General features: G+C 45.7%; 1 protein-coding gene across 1 annotated transcript in view; it reads left to right on the forward strand.

Annotated features, from left to right (window-relative positions):
• SLC22A31 (solute carrier family 22 member 31) overlaps positions 1–16716 on the forward strand; it is a 219581-nt gene that overhangs the window by 112500 nt on the left and 90365 nt on the right. Inside the window, exon 4 of the mRNA XM_086945799.1 lies at positions 14860–15028. Coding sequence (XP_086801925.1) covers positions 14860–15028 — 169 coding nt within the window. The remainder of the gene's footprint in view (positions 1–14859; positions 15029–16716) is intronic.

Genomic DNA, 16716 nt, shown 5'->3' on the forward strand with positions numbered 1-16716 from the left:
ACCATCGGGGTTGGTATTGCTGGGGTATCTATTATAAGGCAAGGAATCGAACACTAACCTGTTTCTTTCAGATGCACAAGTTACTTACCTTCGGTAACAATATATCTGCAAGAAACAGTAGTTAGTGTTCGACTCCTTTCTGCCCCACCCATCCTCCCCGTTATGCGAACTGACATGTAGGGTTAAGGTATTCCCTTTGAGGGCCCTAGTTTTATGGCACCAGTGACTGTCTCTGGCATGGCTCTAAGTTCCTGGCGCGGAAAGCTATGTACAAGAACTGACGTCAGTGCGCGAGGGCGGCGTCTAAGTACTCCGACAACGTCAAGCCGGCGCCGACTACGGACGTGGAGCCGCAGACGACGCCTACCGACGCGCAGGGGTACTGCTACGGAAAACTTTCCAGATCCAGTCTGACGCCTGGGGATATTCTAAGGTAAGGAATCTAACACTAACTACTGTTTCTTACAGATATATCGTTACCGAAGGTAAGTAACTTGTGCTTTAGTGTGTCCTGGCCAGCACATAGCCACCCTGTCGTAGGCAGTATTCAATATTTCCCCCAAGGGTGGAAGGCTATTACTTCAGACAAGCAGGTCCTCAAAAATCTCACATCTGGGCTATGCCCTCCCATTTATTTCTACCATGCCACACCTTCCACTACTATCAGGTCAGCTGATAGAGGGTTACCTGTCCATCTTACAGTAAGAATTGTAGATCATAGAGAGGGTCCCACAACTGGAAGTAGGAGCCAGGCGTTACTCCTGCTACTTCCTTGTGCCAGTGGAAGTACAAAGTCAAGATGCTCACAATAGCACAGGTCCGGACTGCCTTAGACTCTGGAGAGTAACATTGGACCTGCAGGACACTTATTTCCATTATCCCTTCCTACAGGTCCAGAGGAGCTACCTGTGGTTCAGAGTGGGCAAGGAGCATTTCCATTTCACAGTGCTCCCTTTTGGCCTCACCAGTGCTTCTTGGGTGTTCACGAAAGTGATGACGGTGGTTGGAGCATACCTTCGGAGGTCAGGAGTATGTCTACCCCTATCTCAACACCTGGCTGCTGAAGGCGGGCTCGCCACAGGCAGTCATCGATCATCGCCAGACGATGTGAACCTCCTAACATTGTTGGGGTTCACCATCAATATGTCAGTCATACCTGACTCCTTTGTAGATGCTCCTGGTCACTAGAGCTGTTCTGGTTACAGTTCAATTTTGTGTCTTCAGCTCGAACATTCAGGCCTTTTCTGGTTTAGACACGTTGAACTGTTCGGCGATTACACCAGAAAACACAGCTGAGGTTATCTCCGGGGCAAAACTGGAGTGTTTCTCGCCGGTGACTGTTGAAGGAATTATGGGACTGCTTCAAGTGGTAAGATCAGGCTTCCCTATTAGATCCATCCCGGTGGTTGTGATTGAGCTGGCCCCAGTTCCTATAGTTACATCATTGGTAGCCTTGTTTAATAATATGTTCAGGACAGGACATTTTCCGTCCTGCTGGAAACGAGCCTCAATTTTACCCCCTTAAAAAAAATCAAACCTGGATATCCGGGATCCCAATAACTATCGCCCCGTAGCGAGACTCCCCTTACCAGCCAAATTAATAGAAAAGGTGATGAATGTTCAATTGAGCTTGTTCCTTATGGCTACTCAGGCACTGGACCCGTCACAACACGGTTTTAGAGCCAGCCATAGCACAGAATCTGCGCTAATCAAAACAGAGGAGATCAGAGCAGTGACCGATGCTGGGGGCAGGGCTGCGTTGGTACTATTGGACCTTTCCGCGGCCTTCGATACGGTCAACCATGTGATATTGTTGGACCGTTTGAAGGCATGTGGGGTACAAGCAAAAGCGTTTAACATCCTAAAAGCATTCCTTTCCAACAGAGTTCAGAGTGTGGCGCTGGGTGAATTCGAATCTAAACCTTTCGTTCTACCCTGTGGGGTTCCTCAGGGTTTGTCCCTGAGCCCCACACTGTTCAATTTATACGTCAGCTCACTGGCCCCAGTAATTCGGGCATTTGGCTTTGAACTTACCTCGTACGCTGACGACACCCAGATTGTGGTGTCACTATTGCCAGGGAAGGAGGAATGAGTAGCCAGACAATTTCAGGACTGCATGCTGGCGGTGGGAAACTGGATGGCTGTAAACTGCCTTAAACTGAATTCGGCCAAAACTGAAGTTATAGTGTTTGGCTCAAATGTTAATTTCTGGAGTCCAAACTGGTGGCCTGAGCAGATGTGAATGCCCCCACCCCTGTGCCTAAAGTTAAGAACCTAGGGGTTATGATCGATGATCAGCTTACCTTTCGACCTCAGGTCAATGCGCTGTCTTCCTCCATTTCTATTCTGCTCAAATCATTTCGAAAGATTCTGCCAATCATCCCAGGAAGTGGTAAAAAAACAGTAGTTACCACTCTGGTATTATCGCGGCTGGATTATTGTAACAGCCTGTTTCTTAATGCCCAACAGGGCATACTAAACAAATTGCAGGTTCTACAAAATGCTGCAGCTCGGCTCATTACGGGCCTCCCAAAGTACGCCCCCATTTCCCAGGAGCTAGCCAAACTTCACTGACTCCCGGTGCGAAAGCGGATCTTGTTTAAAGCGCTTTGCTTGGTGTTTAAGGCCTTGCGAGGCCTAGGGCCATCATTCTTTCAGCAGTATTTCTTTTGGTATCTCCCGACAAGGCACCTTAGATCTGCTAACACAGGGCTGACTGTAGTACCGCGCATTAGGAAAGCGCGCTGGGGAGGCAGAAGCTTTGTGCTGGGAGCAGCCAATGCCTGTAATGAACTGCCCCCGGCTCTTAGAAAGATGACGGACCTCATGGCTTTTAGGAGAGCTCTGAAGACCTATCTGTTCACTAATTAATCTTTAATCGACCATGCCTATGGAGTTTTTACAGAGCGCCAGGACACCCACGGGGAACAGAGCGCTGTACAAATGTCAAAAATAAATATATATGATCCTAATATTTCAGCCTCGGTCATGGGTAACTCTAAGGCAGTTTGGGGTTGTTGGTCTCCTCATCCTGCTGGCCAAAAACTTTACGAGGCACATGTGGGCTGTGCAGTGGGACCTCAAATCCCAGTGGGCACAACATCAAGGAAGTCTGTGGGATTGTATCCAGATTTCAGAGGAGACTGAAAGTTTGCAATGGTGGCTACTGGACTGTGATTGGGTCAGTGGCAGTCTACTCAGTACCCCACCCAGAGCTTACAGTGGTTACAGATGCATCACTGCTGGGTTTCCCAGACCACCTGTGGGAGATTGAGATCAGAGGCCTTTGATCTCAGACTGAGACTCGACTCATCAGTTTGTTGGAGTTGAACCAGATTCACTTGGCGTTAAGTGCCTTCCTGCCCATCATGAGAAGAAGGCTGTTATAGGTGTGCATGGACAACACCACTGTCATGTGGTATTGCAACAAGCAAGGCAGGGTTGGCTCTTGCTGGCTGTGTCAGTAGGCTCTGTGCCTCTGCAAGTGCTGGATCTCCAAAGCATTTCTTTGGTCATCAACCACAAGGTGGGATCTTTAAACGTGAACGCGGGTGAACTACGTTGCTGGCACTTAGTGGATCACAAATAGTAGTTGCAACTAGAGCTGGCACAGGGCTTCTACCAGCAATGGGGAGAATCCTGACTTACTCTTTTTGCCACAGTCAAGAATGTGCACTGCGAGCACTTTTGCGCATGAGTTTCCAAAGTGTCTCATTCCTGCCACTGCCCCTCCAGCCCCAAGTTCTGAAGAAGCTCTTGTTTAATTCTCTTCCCCCCATCTGCCGCAATCATGTTGCTCTCTCTTGCCCATGGGCTTCTTCCTCGATCCCCACCATGAGGCAATTACCCTTGTGAGCTTCTCAAACCATGTTTCTTTCTTTCCCGGGCACTTCTTCACTCTCCCACCGCCACATTGCTCTCTCTCGACTGTGTTCTCTGCTTCTCTTCTACCCCTGCACTCTACGTTGCTCTCATTCAATGCCAAGTACTTATCACTCTGCCCCCTGTGTTACTTCCACCACCCTCCTTGCTGCTTTCTCCGCTCCTGTGCCATCCATGCTACTTACCCCCTCCTGCATCCTCTGTGTTGCTTCAGCACCATCCAGCCTCTCCCTGTTGCTTTCAACCCTCCTGACCCTCCGTTTTGCTTCCCGCCCCTACCTCATCCCCATCTCCTGTGTTGCCTACACTCTGCTTGCTTTAAAAATAAAAACATGCCTGCATCATTTTATAGGTATGTGCATGTGTGGTAAGGCCTCCTACAAAATGACATGGGGTGCTGCATCGTCGGCTTTTTTTCTGTTTATCCAGACTGCAACACATCAGCATGCTGTTACACCATCGCTAAAAACAATTGGCAAACTAATAGGACCCAAAGGCAAGACCTGTTGACTTTGCCATGCTTGTTTCTTCGTTCGCCTCTTCCTTGGGTTCACAACATAGGACACGGCCTCCCTTTACCTTTCAGCCGAGACATCTCAACTGTTGACATTACTGCCCTGGGATCGTTGTTGTTTTAACTAAGTGTGGGTGGAAAGGGACTAAGTTTGTTGAAAAGTATGACCACATCATTACCCATAGATCCCATCTACTTTGACCCCTGCTCCCACAGTTCATATGACCATGCAATAGACAAGAGTCCAGTCTCTCTGCTCCTGCCCTTCTTAACTGATCTTCTCTGTGCAGAACGAACTCCAGTCTCTCCAGTAACAGACCACTAAGCTTGGGCCTTGTCAAAAATGACAGCAGGTGAAGTGAGTCTGGGCACTGGGTCCATGTTCCCATTCTCTAAATCCAACTTTTTTTCTCCTCAATGCAGAAGTCCTTGTTTACCGCTTTGAGCACTGATTTCACAATAGTCCAATTCACACAAACTTTCAGTTTTCACCTTTCGTGCTGTTGTTGTGCGACAGCAGCGCTGTCACTGTCCATGCGCTAACATAATGTCTCGGATATGCTTTTATCTCAACACTGTCACTGTGAGTAAGGCTTCGCGAACCTTTCCAATTTAGTAGATCACTGCTGCTTCTTGCTGACCGAATATACTTTCAACCTGGTTCAAGTAGTGCTTTGTGGGAATCTTCTCCATCTCAGATTAGTTCCCTATCAACTGAGATTATGACTTACTGATTTCTGCAAATGATCACCCTGACTTTTTCTTTTTTGATGATCTTTTTGTTAAATAGTTGCTCAGCAGACATGGACAGGTTTGTACTTGTAAAATCACACATGACAGTGCAAGGATAGAAATACATCCCATTTACAGTGTCCATTAAAGTCAAATAAACAGCAAAGGCATACCACTGAACATTAGGCACATCTCAGCATGGTTCATAACACTATTCAAGCCTCATTATTAACATGCCCGAGTGCCCTCCAGGGTGCTCCATCATTGGCCTCTATATGGCCGTCCCCACCCCCCCATAGGCACCAAACTTTTTCTCATTTTCTTGGGCATCCCAAACCCTGATAGACCACCTTCTTGGCTTGTTGACACCAATCCTGGTTGACCTCCCAGTCTGCCACCTTTGGAGGACGATCTACTACCCAAACCCCTCGATATGGTTTCTTTTTGCCACTCCAGTTGCCAGCATCAGCTATATTTTGTGGTATTTGGGCCATACCTCCTCCCCTGTTTTACATAGGATATGCCACTGCATTTCCTGTTGGATATATAAGCCAGTGACTCTGGCCATGACCTGTGTTACCTCCCGATAATATTGTTGGATTTTGGGACAAACCCATAGTATGTGAAAAAAAGGATCCCACTGCGCAACAACCTGTATTGCACAAGTTTGTTTCACAACGCCCAAGTCGGTGCATGAGTGTTCTAGAAGAATAGGAACTGTGCAGGATCGTCAGCTGTATCAGGCCTAAGTGGGCATGAATAATTATCTCTTGAGGACTTTGGATTGCCTCCACCTAGTCATCATCTTTTAGTAGCCCTATATCTGCCTCCCAACTTTCCCTTAGGGTTCCCAATGGATCTGGTGAGTTGTTCATGAGCTTCCTAAAGGTTGGAGAGCTGGCATTGTCTGTTTTAGGGTCAAGCAGTAGCCAGCCCTCTAAGGGCGTGTATTCTGGTAGTTATTCCCCCTCCAAGACGTGTCGCTGTAACGCTTGCCACAACTGCAGGTATCAAAACCTCTCACTGTCTGTCATCGGAAAATCTGCCCTCAGGTCTTCAAATATAATCAGTGCCTGGCCTCTCCAAATGAGGCGTACTCACTTGTTCCCTACCTCCCGCAACATATCGCTGTCCCAAAGCGGGTTCCTTGCAACTTTTCATTTATTGACTTGTACTGTTCTGTGAGATCTCGTATATTTTAGTTGCAAGCACAGCAGCCATTTTGGTTTGGGCTGCTATCACCTAGTGCAGTGGTTCTAAACGTGTGGTTCGGAGACCCTTGGGGGTCCGTAAAGCTTACTCAAGCGGTTCATGACTGCTTAGAAAATGAAATAATATTAACAGATTAATGAAATGTATATACATAAAGAAGCAACATCTTGAATTGAAAATGTTAAAATGTTCTTTAAATGTGACAGATTGTGAAATGGGAGGAGGCAAAACATTTATCAGATTGAATTGCAGGAACAGTGCAAGCGCATCAAACAGAACATTGTATGGATGATGAAGGTCCTCCTTTGAATTTAGAAAGGCTGCAGACCTCCAATCAAAATTTTGATTTTATTTTTTTGAATTTGTGAATCAACTAAAATATTTAATCATTTAGGTATTCATTTGATGTTTGCTTGTTTCTGTATTTTTTGTGTATCTTTTTGTGGTTGAAATCATCGAAAATGCTTGGGAGGCTGGGGACTCCGGCTTCCAGTAATGACACTGTGGAGGTCCCTGAATTTCAATAATGATATAGTGGGGTTCCCCAGGTTCCAATAATGATTAGGTGGGGGTCCACAGAAGTCAAAAGGTGAAGAACCACTGACCTAGTGAGATTCCTTATTGACAAGGAGCTTGGTAGCCCATCTACATCCTTGTATGACAGGCCCGCAGCAAATGCGCATCCAAGTCCAGCCCATGTGCACCTTTCTGTGATTGGTCAATGGTAGATGGTTAAGGAACGTGTAAACTTGTTATTTATTCTGTAGAACTCTGCAAAATGTGATCACATTCCCTCATGTTAAAGAAGCTGGCTATTATGGCAACAAAACTTAACGTGATCGCTAGACAAGGCTCACGTGAATCCACTCTTTTGAAAAATGCCACCACCTCGAGGACAAATTAACCATTTAAGTCTCAGCTTCCGGAACAGTAAAGTGCACACAATTTTACAGTGACCCCAACAAGGAGACATTGTTTTGCGCCTTGTTGGGAAAGTAGGAGCCACTGATACAGCGCCATTAAGTGGAATTCGCTGGGTTAGATTACAGATTTATTACTGAGTCATGAGACCCTGATAATTGTGGGGGGATCACTATCCTCAGGAGGGTTAGACCATTTTCTGATTTTTTTTTTTTTTTTTTTTTTTTTTACCATTTGTAACTCAAGCATCTTCTCGTTCAGTCCTCCATCTAGGACGGAAAATGTTCAACTCGAACCAGAAATGCAGATTTTTTGTTGAACAACCATGAAAGTCTGAAGGTCTACTTGCTTCGAATAAGATTCTTAAATACTCGTGAGACCAATATCCCCCCTGGAAATTGTGAAAACCTAATAATAAGAAATATGCCGACCTTGTTTACTGCCGAATTAGCTCAAACCACAAAAGAGGAGGTGAAACTTGAAAGACCAGGGAGACATAGCTATTGTGTTTTAGCCTGAAAAATAGGTACACAGCTACGGTTGTCAGTGGAACATTTTTTATTTTGATTTAAAGAGATGTGTAAAATGTATTTTGAATTAAGGCAAACTCTGCAGAGAATGTTGTTCTGATTCTGCATGAACAAAGGATTCCAACAGGAGCACGTGGTACTGTGCCAACTCGCATGTCCTGAATACATATTTGATCCATATTCTGACAACTAATTTACCAAATACGAGAATATTGATCAGACCTGACATCTCAAAATCAGGCGTGTAAAGTATAGAGATGTTGTGCCTTCCCAAAGACCTGCTTTTAGCATCTTTGTTTCATCTGTCCAGTTTACACCAGTGGTAAGGCAGTGTTTTTAGGCAAGGACTCCTGAAGCCCAGCTGGCACCATTATACCCATGGGGACTGCCCCCTCAAGCACTAGATCATCCACAGCTTAGTATTAAGTCCTCCTACAATATCAGGTATCGTTCCACGCCAGCCATGAACAATAACTTAACTTTTAAAAGAAAACACAGAGAGACCTAACAGAATTAAGGAACTACTGTGCTATCTACATATCCGGGTGCACTTCCTGAGGATCAAACAACCTCAGGATTTTATCAGAAACACAGGTCTATTGTTCGCCGCAGGGCTCCTTACAGACCACAGAGGCTCTTGTTAGTTCTATTCAATACAATTTTAGGTGAAAAGTTGATGTCGACAGTGTTTGCAATCGGGAAGAGTCTGTTGCAGTCAGTGTATTCAGACATTATATCTTGCTGATATGACTGAAATTTGTAGTGACTACACTCTGTTAGATTAAGAGAAAGGCTGCTAATGTTATGCGGCAGGGAAGCACCACATTATGTGGCAAGAAAAGGGAAATTATGCAGCATAATGCAGCACACCATTTGATATCATTCATTATTTTTCAATTTTTACTCATGCTAATACTGTCTGGGCAAAGATTTCACCTCAGTACCAGTTTAACATCCAAATACAGAAATAAGCGATGACCATTTAATCTTTGCGAATGGCCTTCCACTGTGCGCGAAACCACATTGCCACATTTATTTAGAAAGTTTACGATCATTTGAGCTAGAAGCTATTTTTTTTAATACACTCTGAAGATAATGTAGTGGATGATGGATGATGTGGTAAATGTGGCAAATCCAGAATTATCTAAGAAAAAAAGTAACACCTGCAGAATTGAATAATTCCAATGGCCCTGATTAAGAGGGATGTTAGAAATGGGGGCCTCTAGTAAGCAGTGGTACAAAAGGGGGTGGTAATGGACGGAGCATCTGAACCAATCAAACACTCACACCCAGTCAAAAGATCTGGGTTTAATCCATCACCGTTCTTTAGCCCACTCTGCCACCCCAGTTCAGACATGGCTATATGCAAATCAGTCTGACCCTGTGCCTCATGGGAACAGTACAGCCTGAACTGCCAAGCCATGCCTTCCCTGGACCGGAAACAAGCTTCCGAGGACCGGTTTCTGGCATTCCAGCGGTCTACAGCCCGGCTTGCCTGAATCCAGTGGCAAAGTGAGCAAGGGACTCACGTCTGAGTATACCCTGCCACACTTATGGTGGCCAAAAGCGGTACAAAAGGGGGTGGTAATGGACGGAGCATCTGAACCAATCAAACACTCACACCCAGTCAAAAGATCTGGGTTTAATCCATCACCGTTCTTTAGCCCACTCTGCCACCCCAGTTCCGACATGGCTATATGCAAATCAGTCTGACCCTGTGCCTCATGGGAACAGTACAGCCCGAACTGCCAAGCCATGCCTTCCCTGGACCGGAAACAAGCTTCCGAGGACCGGTTTCTGGCATTCCAGCCGTCTTCAGCCCGGCTTGCTTGAATCCAGTGGCAAAGTGAGCAAGGGACTCACGTCTGAGTATACCCTGCCACACTTATGGTGGCCACAAGCGGTACAAAAGGGGGTGGTAATGGACGGAGCATCTGAACCAATCAAACACTCATACCCAGTCAAAAGATCTGGGTTTAATCCATCACTGTTCTTTAGCCCACTCTGTCACCCCAGTTCAAACATGGCTATATGCAAATCAGTCTGACCCTGTGCCTCATGGGAACAGTACAGCCCGAACTGCCAAGCCATGCCTTCCCTGGACCGGAAGCAAGCTTCCGAGGACCGGTTTCTGGCATTCCAGCCGTCTTCAGCCCGGCTTGCTTGAATCCAGTGGCAAAGTGAGCAAGGGACTCAAGTCTGAGTATACCCTGCCACACTTATGGCTTGCACCCTGTTCAAGAAGGGGTAAGGGAATTAATCCGCTTGGATAACCCATTCTCACCCCCTTGGTATCTTGGCATGAGCAGTCAGCCTTATCTCAGAGACAATGTGTAAAGCATTTGTACAAAACACACACAGTAACACAGTGAAAACACCACAAATGGACACCACACAAGTTTAGAAAAATAACCAATCTTTATCTGAGTAAAACAAGACCAAAACAACAAAAATCCAACATACACAACTAAAGATATCAGTTCAGTCCACAGGAAACTATGGATGTGTAACTTTTATGACAAAGTTAAGGGATGTGTCAAAAACAAAAACTGGCACCGGGGAGATGAGGCACTAAAACCAAAGTGATGCTTCAATTCTGTACTTTTAGGGGAGGTGATGCTTCGATTCCTTACTGCCTGAGGAGGTGATGCCTTGATTCCTTGCTGCAGTGCAGAGGAGGTGATGCGTCGATTTCTTGCTGTCAGGGGAGGTAATGTGTTGGTTCCCTTCTGAAAGGGGAGGTGATGTATCTAATTTCCGTCACACAGCCTGGGTTATTTACCACTGGGCAACATTGGTGAAGACTTGGCGCACAGGTGCGATGCATGGAAAATCCGGTCGCAATGGGTTGATGCGGCAAAACAGGTGCTGCGTCGAGTTCTCAGCTGCGATACAGGTGATGTGCCGAAACTTCAGCCGCACAGCAGACCCTGCATCGGAGTTGGAGCGGGTGCCTCGGACGTCAGCGACACGGTGGTCTGGACTCTGGCTGCGGCGATCCTCTGGCTGCGCGGCAGGCGCTGCATCAATTTTTCTGCTGCTCCGCAGCGATGCTTTGCGTTTTCAACCACATAGCAGAACTGTGGCTGGAAAAACAGGGGCTGAAGGTCGATTCGTGGAGTTTCTTCTCTTCTTGCAGCAGAAGACACCTTCAAGGGTCCAGAACTGGAATTAGCACCACTTGGCAGGTCAGAACTCCCAGCAGAGGAGTTCAGGGGCTGCAGACAGTGGCGGCTCCTCCGCTAAGGCGGAGGAGTGTCGCCTCACTGCTTTTTGCAGTAAAAAAGAAAGTAAAAATAAAATTATAACAATTCTACATTATTATTATTTAATGTGTTCTTCCTACGGCGTCTCGGTCGGCTGGATCTGCTCTGCTTTAAGAGCAGGGGGAGGAGTAGTGGGCACCATGTAAGTGCACATAAATGTTTACATTCATGCGTCCTTTGCATGTTGTTCATGCAGGCTGCATAACAGTGGAGAACATGCCCAGACCCAAATTCCCTTGCTGAGTGCCAGACCACGGCGCTCAGGCCAATTACAACGCTGCATTGCAGCGTTTTGATTGGCTATGGGGGAGCCTGGGAGCCCAGGTGCCTCCTACTTCCTTTTTTCACAGAAGAAGCCGGGAAGAGGACTGAGAGGGTGGAGGAGAGGCAGCATTGGCCAGATAGCCAGCCCGTCAGAAGGTGATTTTTTTTTTTCAAATACCTCCCCCCACTTCCATTCCTCCCCGCCCCACTGCTGCTTCCTGGGAGCATCCGCCACTGACTGCAGATGAAATCTTTGATGGCCCTGAGTCTTCTTAACAGAAGACAAGCACCCACAAGCTCTTGTAAAACCTTGGCAAGCAGGATGATGGAAACCAAGTCCAGTCATGTTACGTTCGTGGACAGAAGCAGCACGCAGTAGGCTACCACATCACAGCAACAAGCACGATGGCAGCTCCCCTCCTACAGCTTCTCCAGCTCTTCAGCTTGGCAGAATCTAATCTCAGTCCTGATATGTTCTTAAAATGTAGGGTCACGGCTCCAGGACTTTTACCAGTTTCTGACTTTGAATTAGGCAAATTTGAAAAATAATCTTTCTAGTGCACAAGACCCATCCTTTCCCTGACCTGGCTCCAGACACACTACAGGGGGTGAATACAGCTTTGTGTGAGGACAGGCACAGACTTATTCAGGTGTCAGTGACAACTCCTCCCACCACATTAGCTCAGGAAGGCTCATCAGCCTGGTAATGGGCCATCAGGGTATGCAGAGCATCCCTCAGCTCCCTTTGTGTTATTGTCTAGAGTGAGTGCACAAACTGCTCCTTTCAGTCTCAAACAGACGTTAATGCCACTGGCAGGCACAGACACAAAATAGTAAAGCAAGAAAATTCCTGCTTTCTAAAAGTGGCATTTTCAAACATACAATTTGAAATACAACTTCACAGAAATATGTATTTTTAAATTGTGAGTTCAGGAAGCCCAAAATCCAAATCTCTATCTTCCCAATTGAAAATTACACTTGTAAGGTGTTACAAAGCAGCTCTAATGATATCCTATAGGAGAGATAGTCCTTGCAATACTGCAAAACGAAATTAGCAGTATTGTCTAGTATCAGGACATGTGAAACACACAATGTCCTACCTTTCACATACATGGCACCCTGCTCATTGGGCCACATTGGGCTTACCATAGGGGTGCCTCATGTAGTCAAAGGGAATGTTCAGGCCACTTGCCAGGTCAACATGGCAGTTTCAAAGTGCCCACACAGACACTGCAGTGGCAGATCTGAGACATGGTTGCAGGGCTACTCATGTGGGTGCCACAATCAGTGCTGCAGGCCCACTAGTAGCATTTGATTTACAGGCCCTTGGCACACACAGTGCACTTTAACAGGGTCTTACCAGTAAATCAAATATGCCAATCATAATCACAATTTACACAGGGAGCACTTGCACGTTAGCACTGATCAACAGTGGTAACATGCCCAGAGTTTTAAAACCAGCAACAACGAAATGCAGCATACAGTCAAAAACAGGAGGTCAGAAGCAAAAAAGACATGGCAAACGCACGCTAAAGGTGCCATTTCTATCCATGGACCTTTAGATATTGGTTTGCCGCCTGCCAGCCAGCCAGACCAGCAGAGACCCTGGCATCAGTTCTCCTGACAGAGTACCAACCTCTATTATTAGAGATCCCTACCTGCGTGGAGGGGATCACTGTGTCTTCTGCTCCACCAGAGCATACAATACTGGCAACGATGAATGTCAAGTGAGTCATGTTTTATGCCTAACCTACATAAACACCCAAAGCGTTAGCGAGTTTAGGCAAAGGAAAAAAATGTGAACCTGATATGTTATTGACCCTTGTGTGTTGTGTTTTCTCCCTGTGAGTGGTGTTCATGGTAAGTTCTCCCTGCCTGCCTCCTCGTAGGCCAGACTCAACCAGAAACAAGCAAATGCAAAGCAATTAGATTTGGACTTGGAAAGAGTGCTATTTTATTGCAAGCTTATCAAACATTTGAAAGTAAAAATTCTGATGTTGAAAGGTGGCAGGCATAAGTTTGCAAAGAAAAATAAGCTAAGCAGTGCACTCCTTTTCAGGCAGCCGTACTCATGTGATGAAGCAAAATGCAGTCACTCACAGTGCAAGATAGCTAATGGATGAAGTGGGCAGACCCACTGACCCTTGCTGTGGTGGCTTGGAAGCAAAATATGAAAGACACTTGAACAAACCAGTGGATGAAGAGGGCTGACTGATAGCCCCTCTATTTAGGTATATATTTTAACATGCTTTTTTTTAAACCACGCAGCTTTCAAGTAGCTAAAGCCTGAAGTCCCAACCTAAAAGTCAGTGACGGTCGGCCTAACCTAAAAAGTGTGGGGCAGCCGTGACATTGACCTGCCGGCACAGTGGCAGATGGGCCAGAGGTTTCCCCCTAGCTGAGCCCGCTGTGGCCTCACCAATGGAATCGGAATCCCCCAGCTTTAAATGGTGAATCCACAGATTGGCAAAATTGGCATCTGGTTTATTTGAACAGATTCCACGCATTTGCCAGCTTCTGAATGAAGCCCATGGTCTTCTCTTGCCAAAAGAGAATTTGCCAAATCAAAATGCAGCGTCCTGCAGGAGTTTGCCATGCCCACACTGTTCTTCAGTGTTCCTCTCCTCCCTCTGTGTCAACTGAGTTAGCTATTTGGAGTACTGTTCATAAACATTCTAGAGCAATGCAAGCGGTTCTCAAATACTGCTCTTGTTGGCTCCTTGCTGTCTACTTTACAAGAGATTTTCTTCAGTTGTTTAATTGCTATTGATCATTGAATGCTACAGAAAACCTGAAGCACAGTGCTCCATTGACAGATGTCCAAGCAGTTGGATCAAAAGATACAACTAGATTCACTGAAGTCTGACCAGAAGCACCTCTTAACCTATATCTGCTCCAGTCACCTTGGTCGGCGGGTTCAGTTCTTCAAGACTCATAAAGTCAGAGCAACTAAAACAGGCTTTTTTTCTTTCATCTACTGTTGAGGGGTTTGCCTTTGCTTCAGCTGTATGCACAAAAGAAAGAAATTGGTGTACTGATTATTTCCTGACTGTACTGTCAGTAGAATTAGATCTTCAAGTGTATTTGCTGCTCCTTTTATACTATGTCCAGCATTCAAAAACTTGAAGGATCTGCTGTTTGGGATTAAAGGATTGTATGGCCCCAGACTTAAAATCACAGAACAGTTTGCCGGCGCATCAGCAAGTGATTTGTACAGGACTGTGTATTGTCCATCAAGATTTTCATGGTTCAGGCCTTTCGCTTTTTAAGTAAGAAGTTTCCACTTTATGGGTGCAGGTGAACCATGCATCAGTTGAATAAGATTTGGAGTGAATCGATGGAGGCAGATTATATACCACACAGGCAGAGAGGCTAAACAAAGAGCTGTGCCGTGGCTGGCAGGATTTAAGACCTTTCTGCATTGATACTGTATTGATCCACACAAAGTGTTTGTTTGTGCTCTGGCTGAACTTGCATCCCTTTTTGAGGCCCTTTTTCGTTGGTTATTTATTGTAACCTTTTTACCCTTTCCACACAGGGTTGGAGGTCTGTGATCCAACTCACCGCCTGATGTTCACCATGGTTGGAGGTTTCTTCTGGGTCGCTGGAGAGCTGCTGTTGCCAGGGCTGGCCGTGCTATGCAGAGATTGGTGGATTCTGCAGGCTGTTGGGACTGTGTCCTTGGGATTGCTCTTTGGGTACTGGTGGTAAGTGTAACTTTTTGTGCTGTTTCTCCCAAGATGGCTGGCTATAGCCAAACCTTACCTGTCCATTGCCTTGTCAGAGAGTGTTTGTATGCCTAACTCCTGCTCAAAGCTACCTTTGTCCAAGACAATGACCAAGTGATTCAGTTTGATGGATGCAGTTGATAGTATGGGCTCATAATGTGACTAGTGCCTGTCCCTTCCCTCTGCCACCATGATGACCAAGTCAGACCTGCTAGCTCATCTGCTTAGTCTCTATTCAGGAGCCAGAATAAAGTGAACCAAGAAAACATCTCCAGTTAATTGAAATCACCACGGATAGCCGATCATGGTCTTTGTTTTCTTATGTTGATGTGTTTTAGTCCTCTTTGGGAATCATACCAAAATCACATAGCCACATTATTGCGTTTCAGTAGGTAATATTGAAACTCTTAGCTAGAGTCCATAATTTCACAAGAAGGCTTCTTGATTTTAGGATTTTATGACCAGAAAGAGTGTACTAGTATCTAGTCTTGGCAATGAAATCTTGCGCTCAACGGTCTGTAGAAACAAAGATTTTTTCACTTTATGTGCCTTCCAAAATTTCCAGCAATCCTCTCACTATTCCCACACATTCATGTTGCTATTGCGTCCTTTCATCGCTGCATAAATTCAATTGACTCGTATTTATATCAACAAGATCGAGCACCAGATCTTCGTCTTTACACAATGGCATGGTGCCACTTGATATCCACTCCCTTCCCACAGTCACCCAGTGAGTAGCCAACATTACGCACAATTAATTGGAAACTGCTGAAGAGAGCAGGCATCCAGCTAATTGTTTGAAGCCTCTGAGCATCCAACATCCATCCCTGGTTGTGAAACCTCACAAGATTTGAAGAGCAGCCTGAAAAGCTTTTTTTATTTCTTATTTTGGTTGGGGAGTGAGTTAAAGTGCCTCGGGTAGTACTCTACACTAAGCCCTGCCCTATCATCACACTGCAATCTTTTAGGAAGTTGTCAGGCCTGAAACACAGCTTGATGTAAAACGAAGCATGACACAAAGTGAAGCAAGAGATTGTTGATGTAGATCACTGTTAGTTATTGGGTCTCTGGTTTGCATCTCCAAGTGGGGAACACAATCCTAGTCATGATAAGTTAGATACACACCCAGAATTAACCTGTACTCGCCCTCTGGTATCTTGGCACAGATGAGTCAGGCTTAACTTAAGAGGCAATGTGTAACGTATGTGTGCAATTCTCAAAACAGTGAAAACACCACACAACAATAATCTACACCAGGTTAGAAAAATAGAGATTAATGTAATTAACAAAACAAGATCAAAATGACAAAAATCAAATAAATAGAACTGAAGTTATAAATATTTAAATATTACATTGAAAAATAGTGCTTAAAAGCATCTAGCGCCAACTGGGGGCATCTGGTCGCGCAGGACCGAGGTAAATCCAAAAGTTCAGTCTGACCATGATGAAGTACTGGTGGAATACAGGGACCAACCTTGTCGGGCTGAAAAAGTACCTTTGGATGGAAGATGAGTCGCCGTCGAAGACCAGATGCGAGGAGCAAAGGAGGCGATGCGTCGATCTGGCTGGACACAGCCAATGCTTTGGTTCTGATTACGCAGTGGAAATGCATCATCGGCGAACCCTTTACGATGAAGGCAATGCATTGTCGTTAAGCCACGCAGACT

This window comes from Lissotriton vulgaris, chromosome 12, assembly GCF_964263255.1.
Source record: "Lissotriton vulgaris chromosome 12, aLisVul1.2, whole genome shotgun sequence".
NCBI lineage: Eukaryota > Metazoa > Chordata > Amphibia > Caudata > Salamandridae > Lissotriton > Lissotriton vulgaris.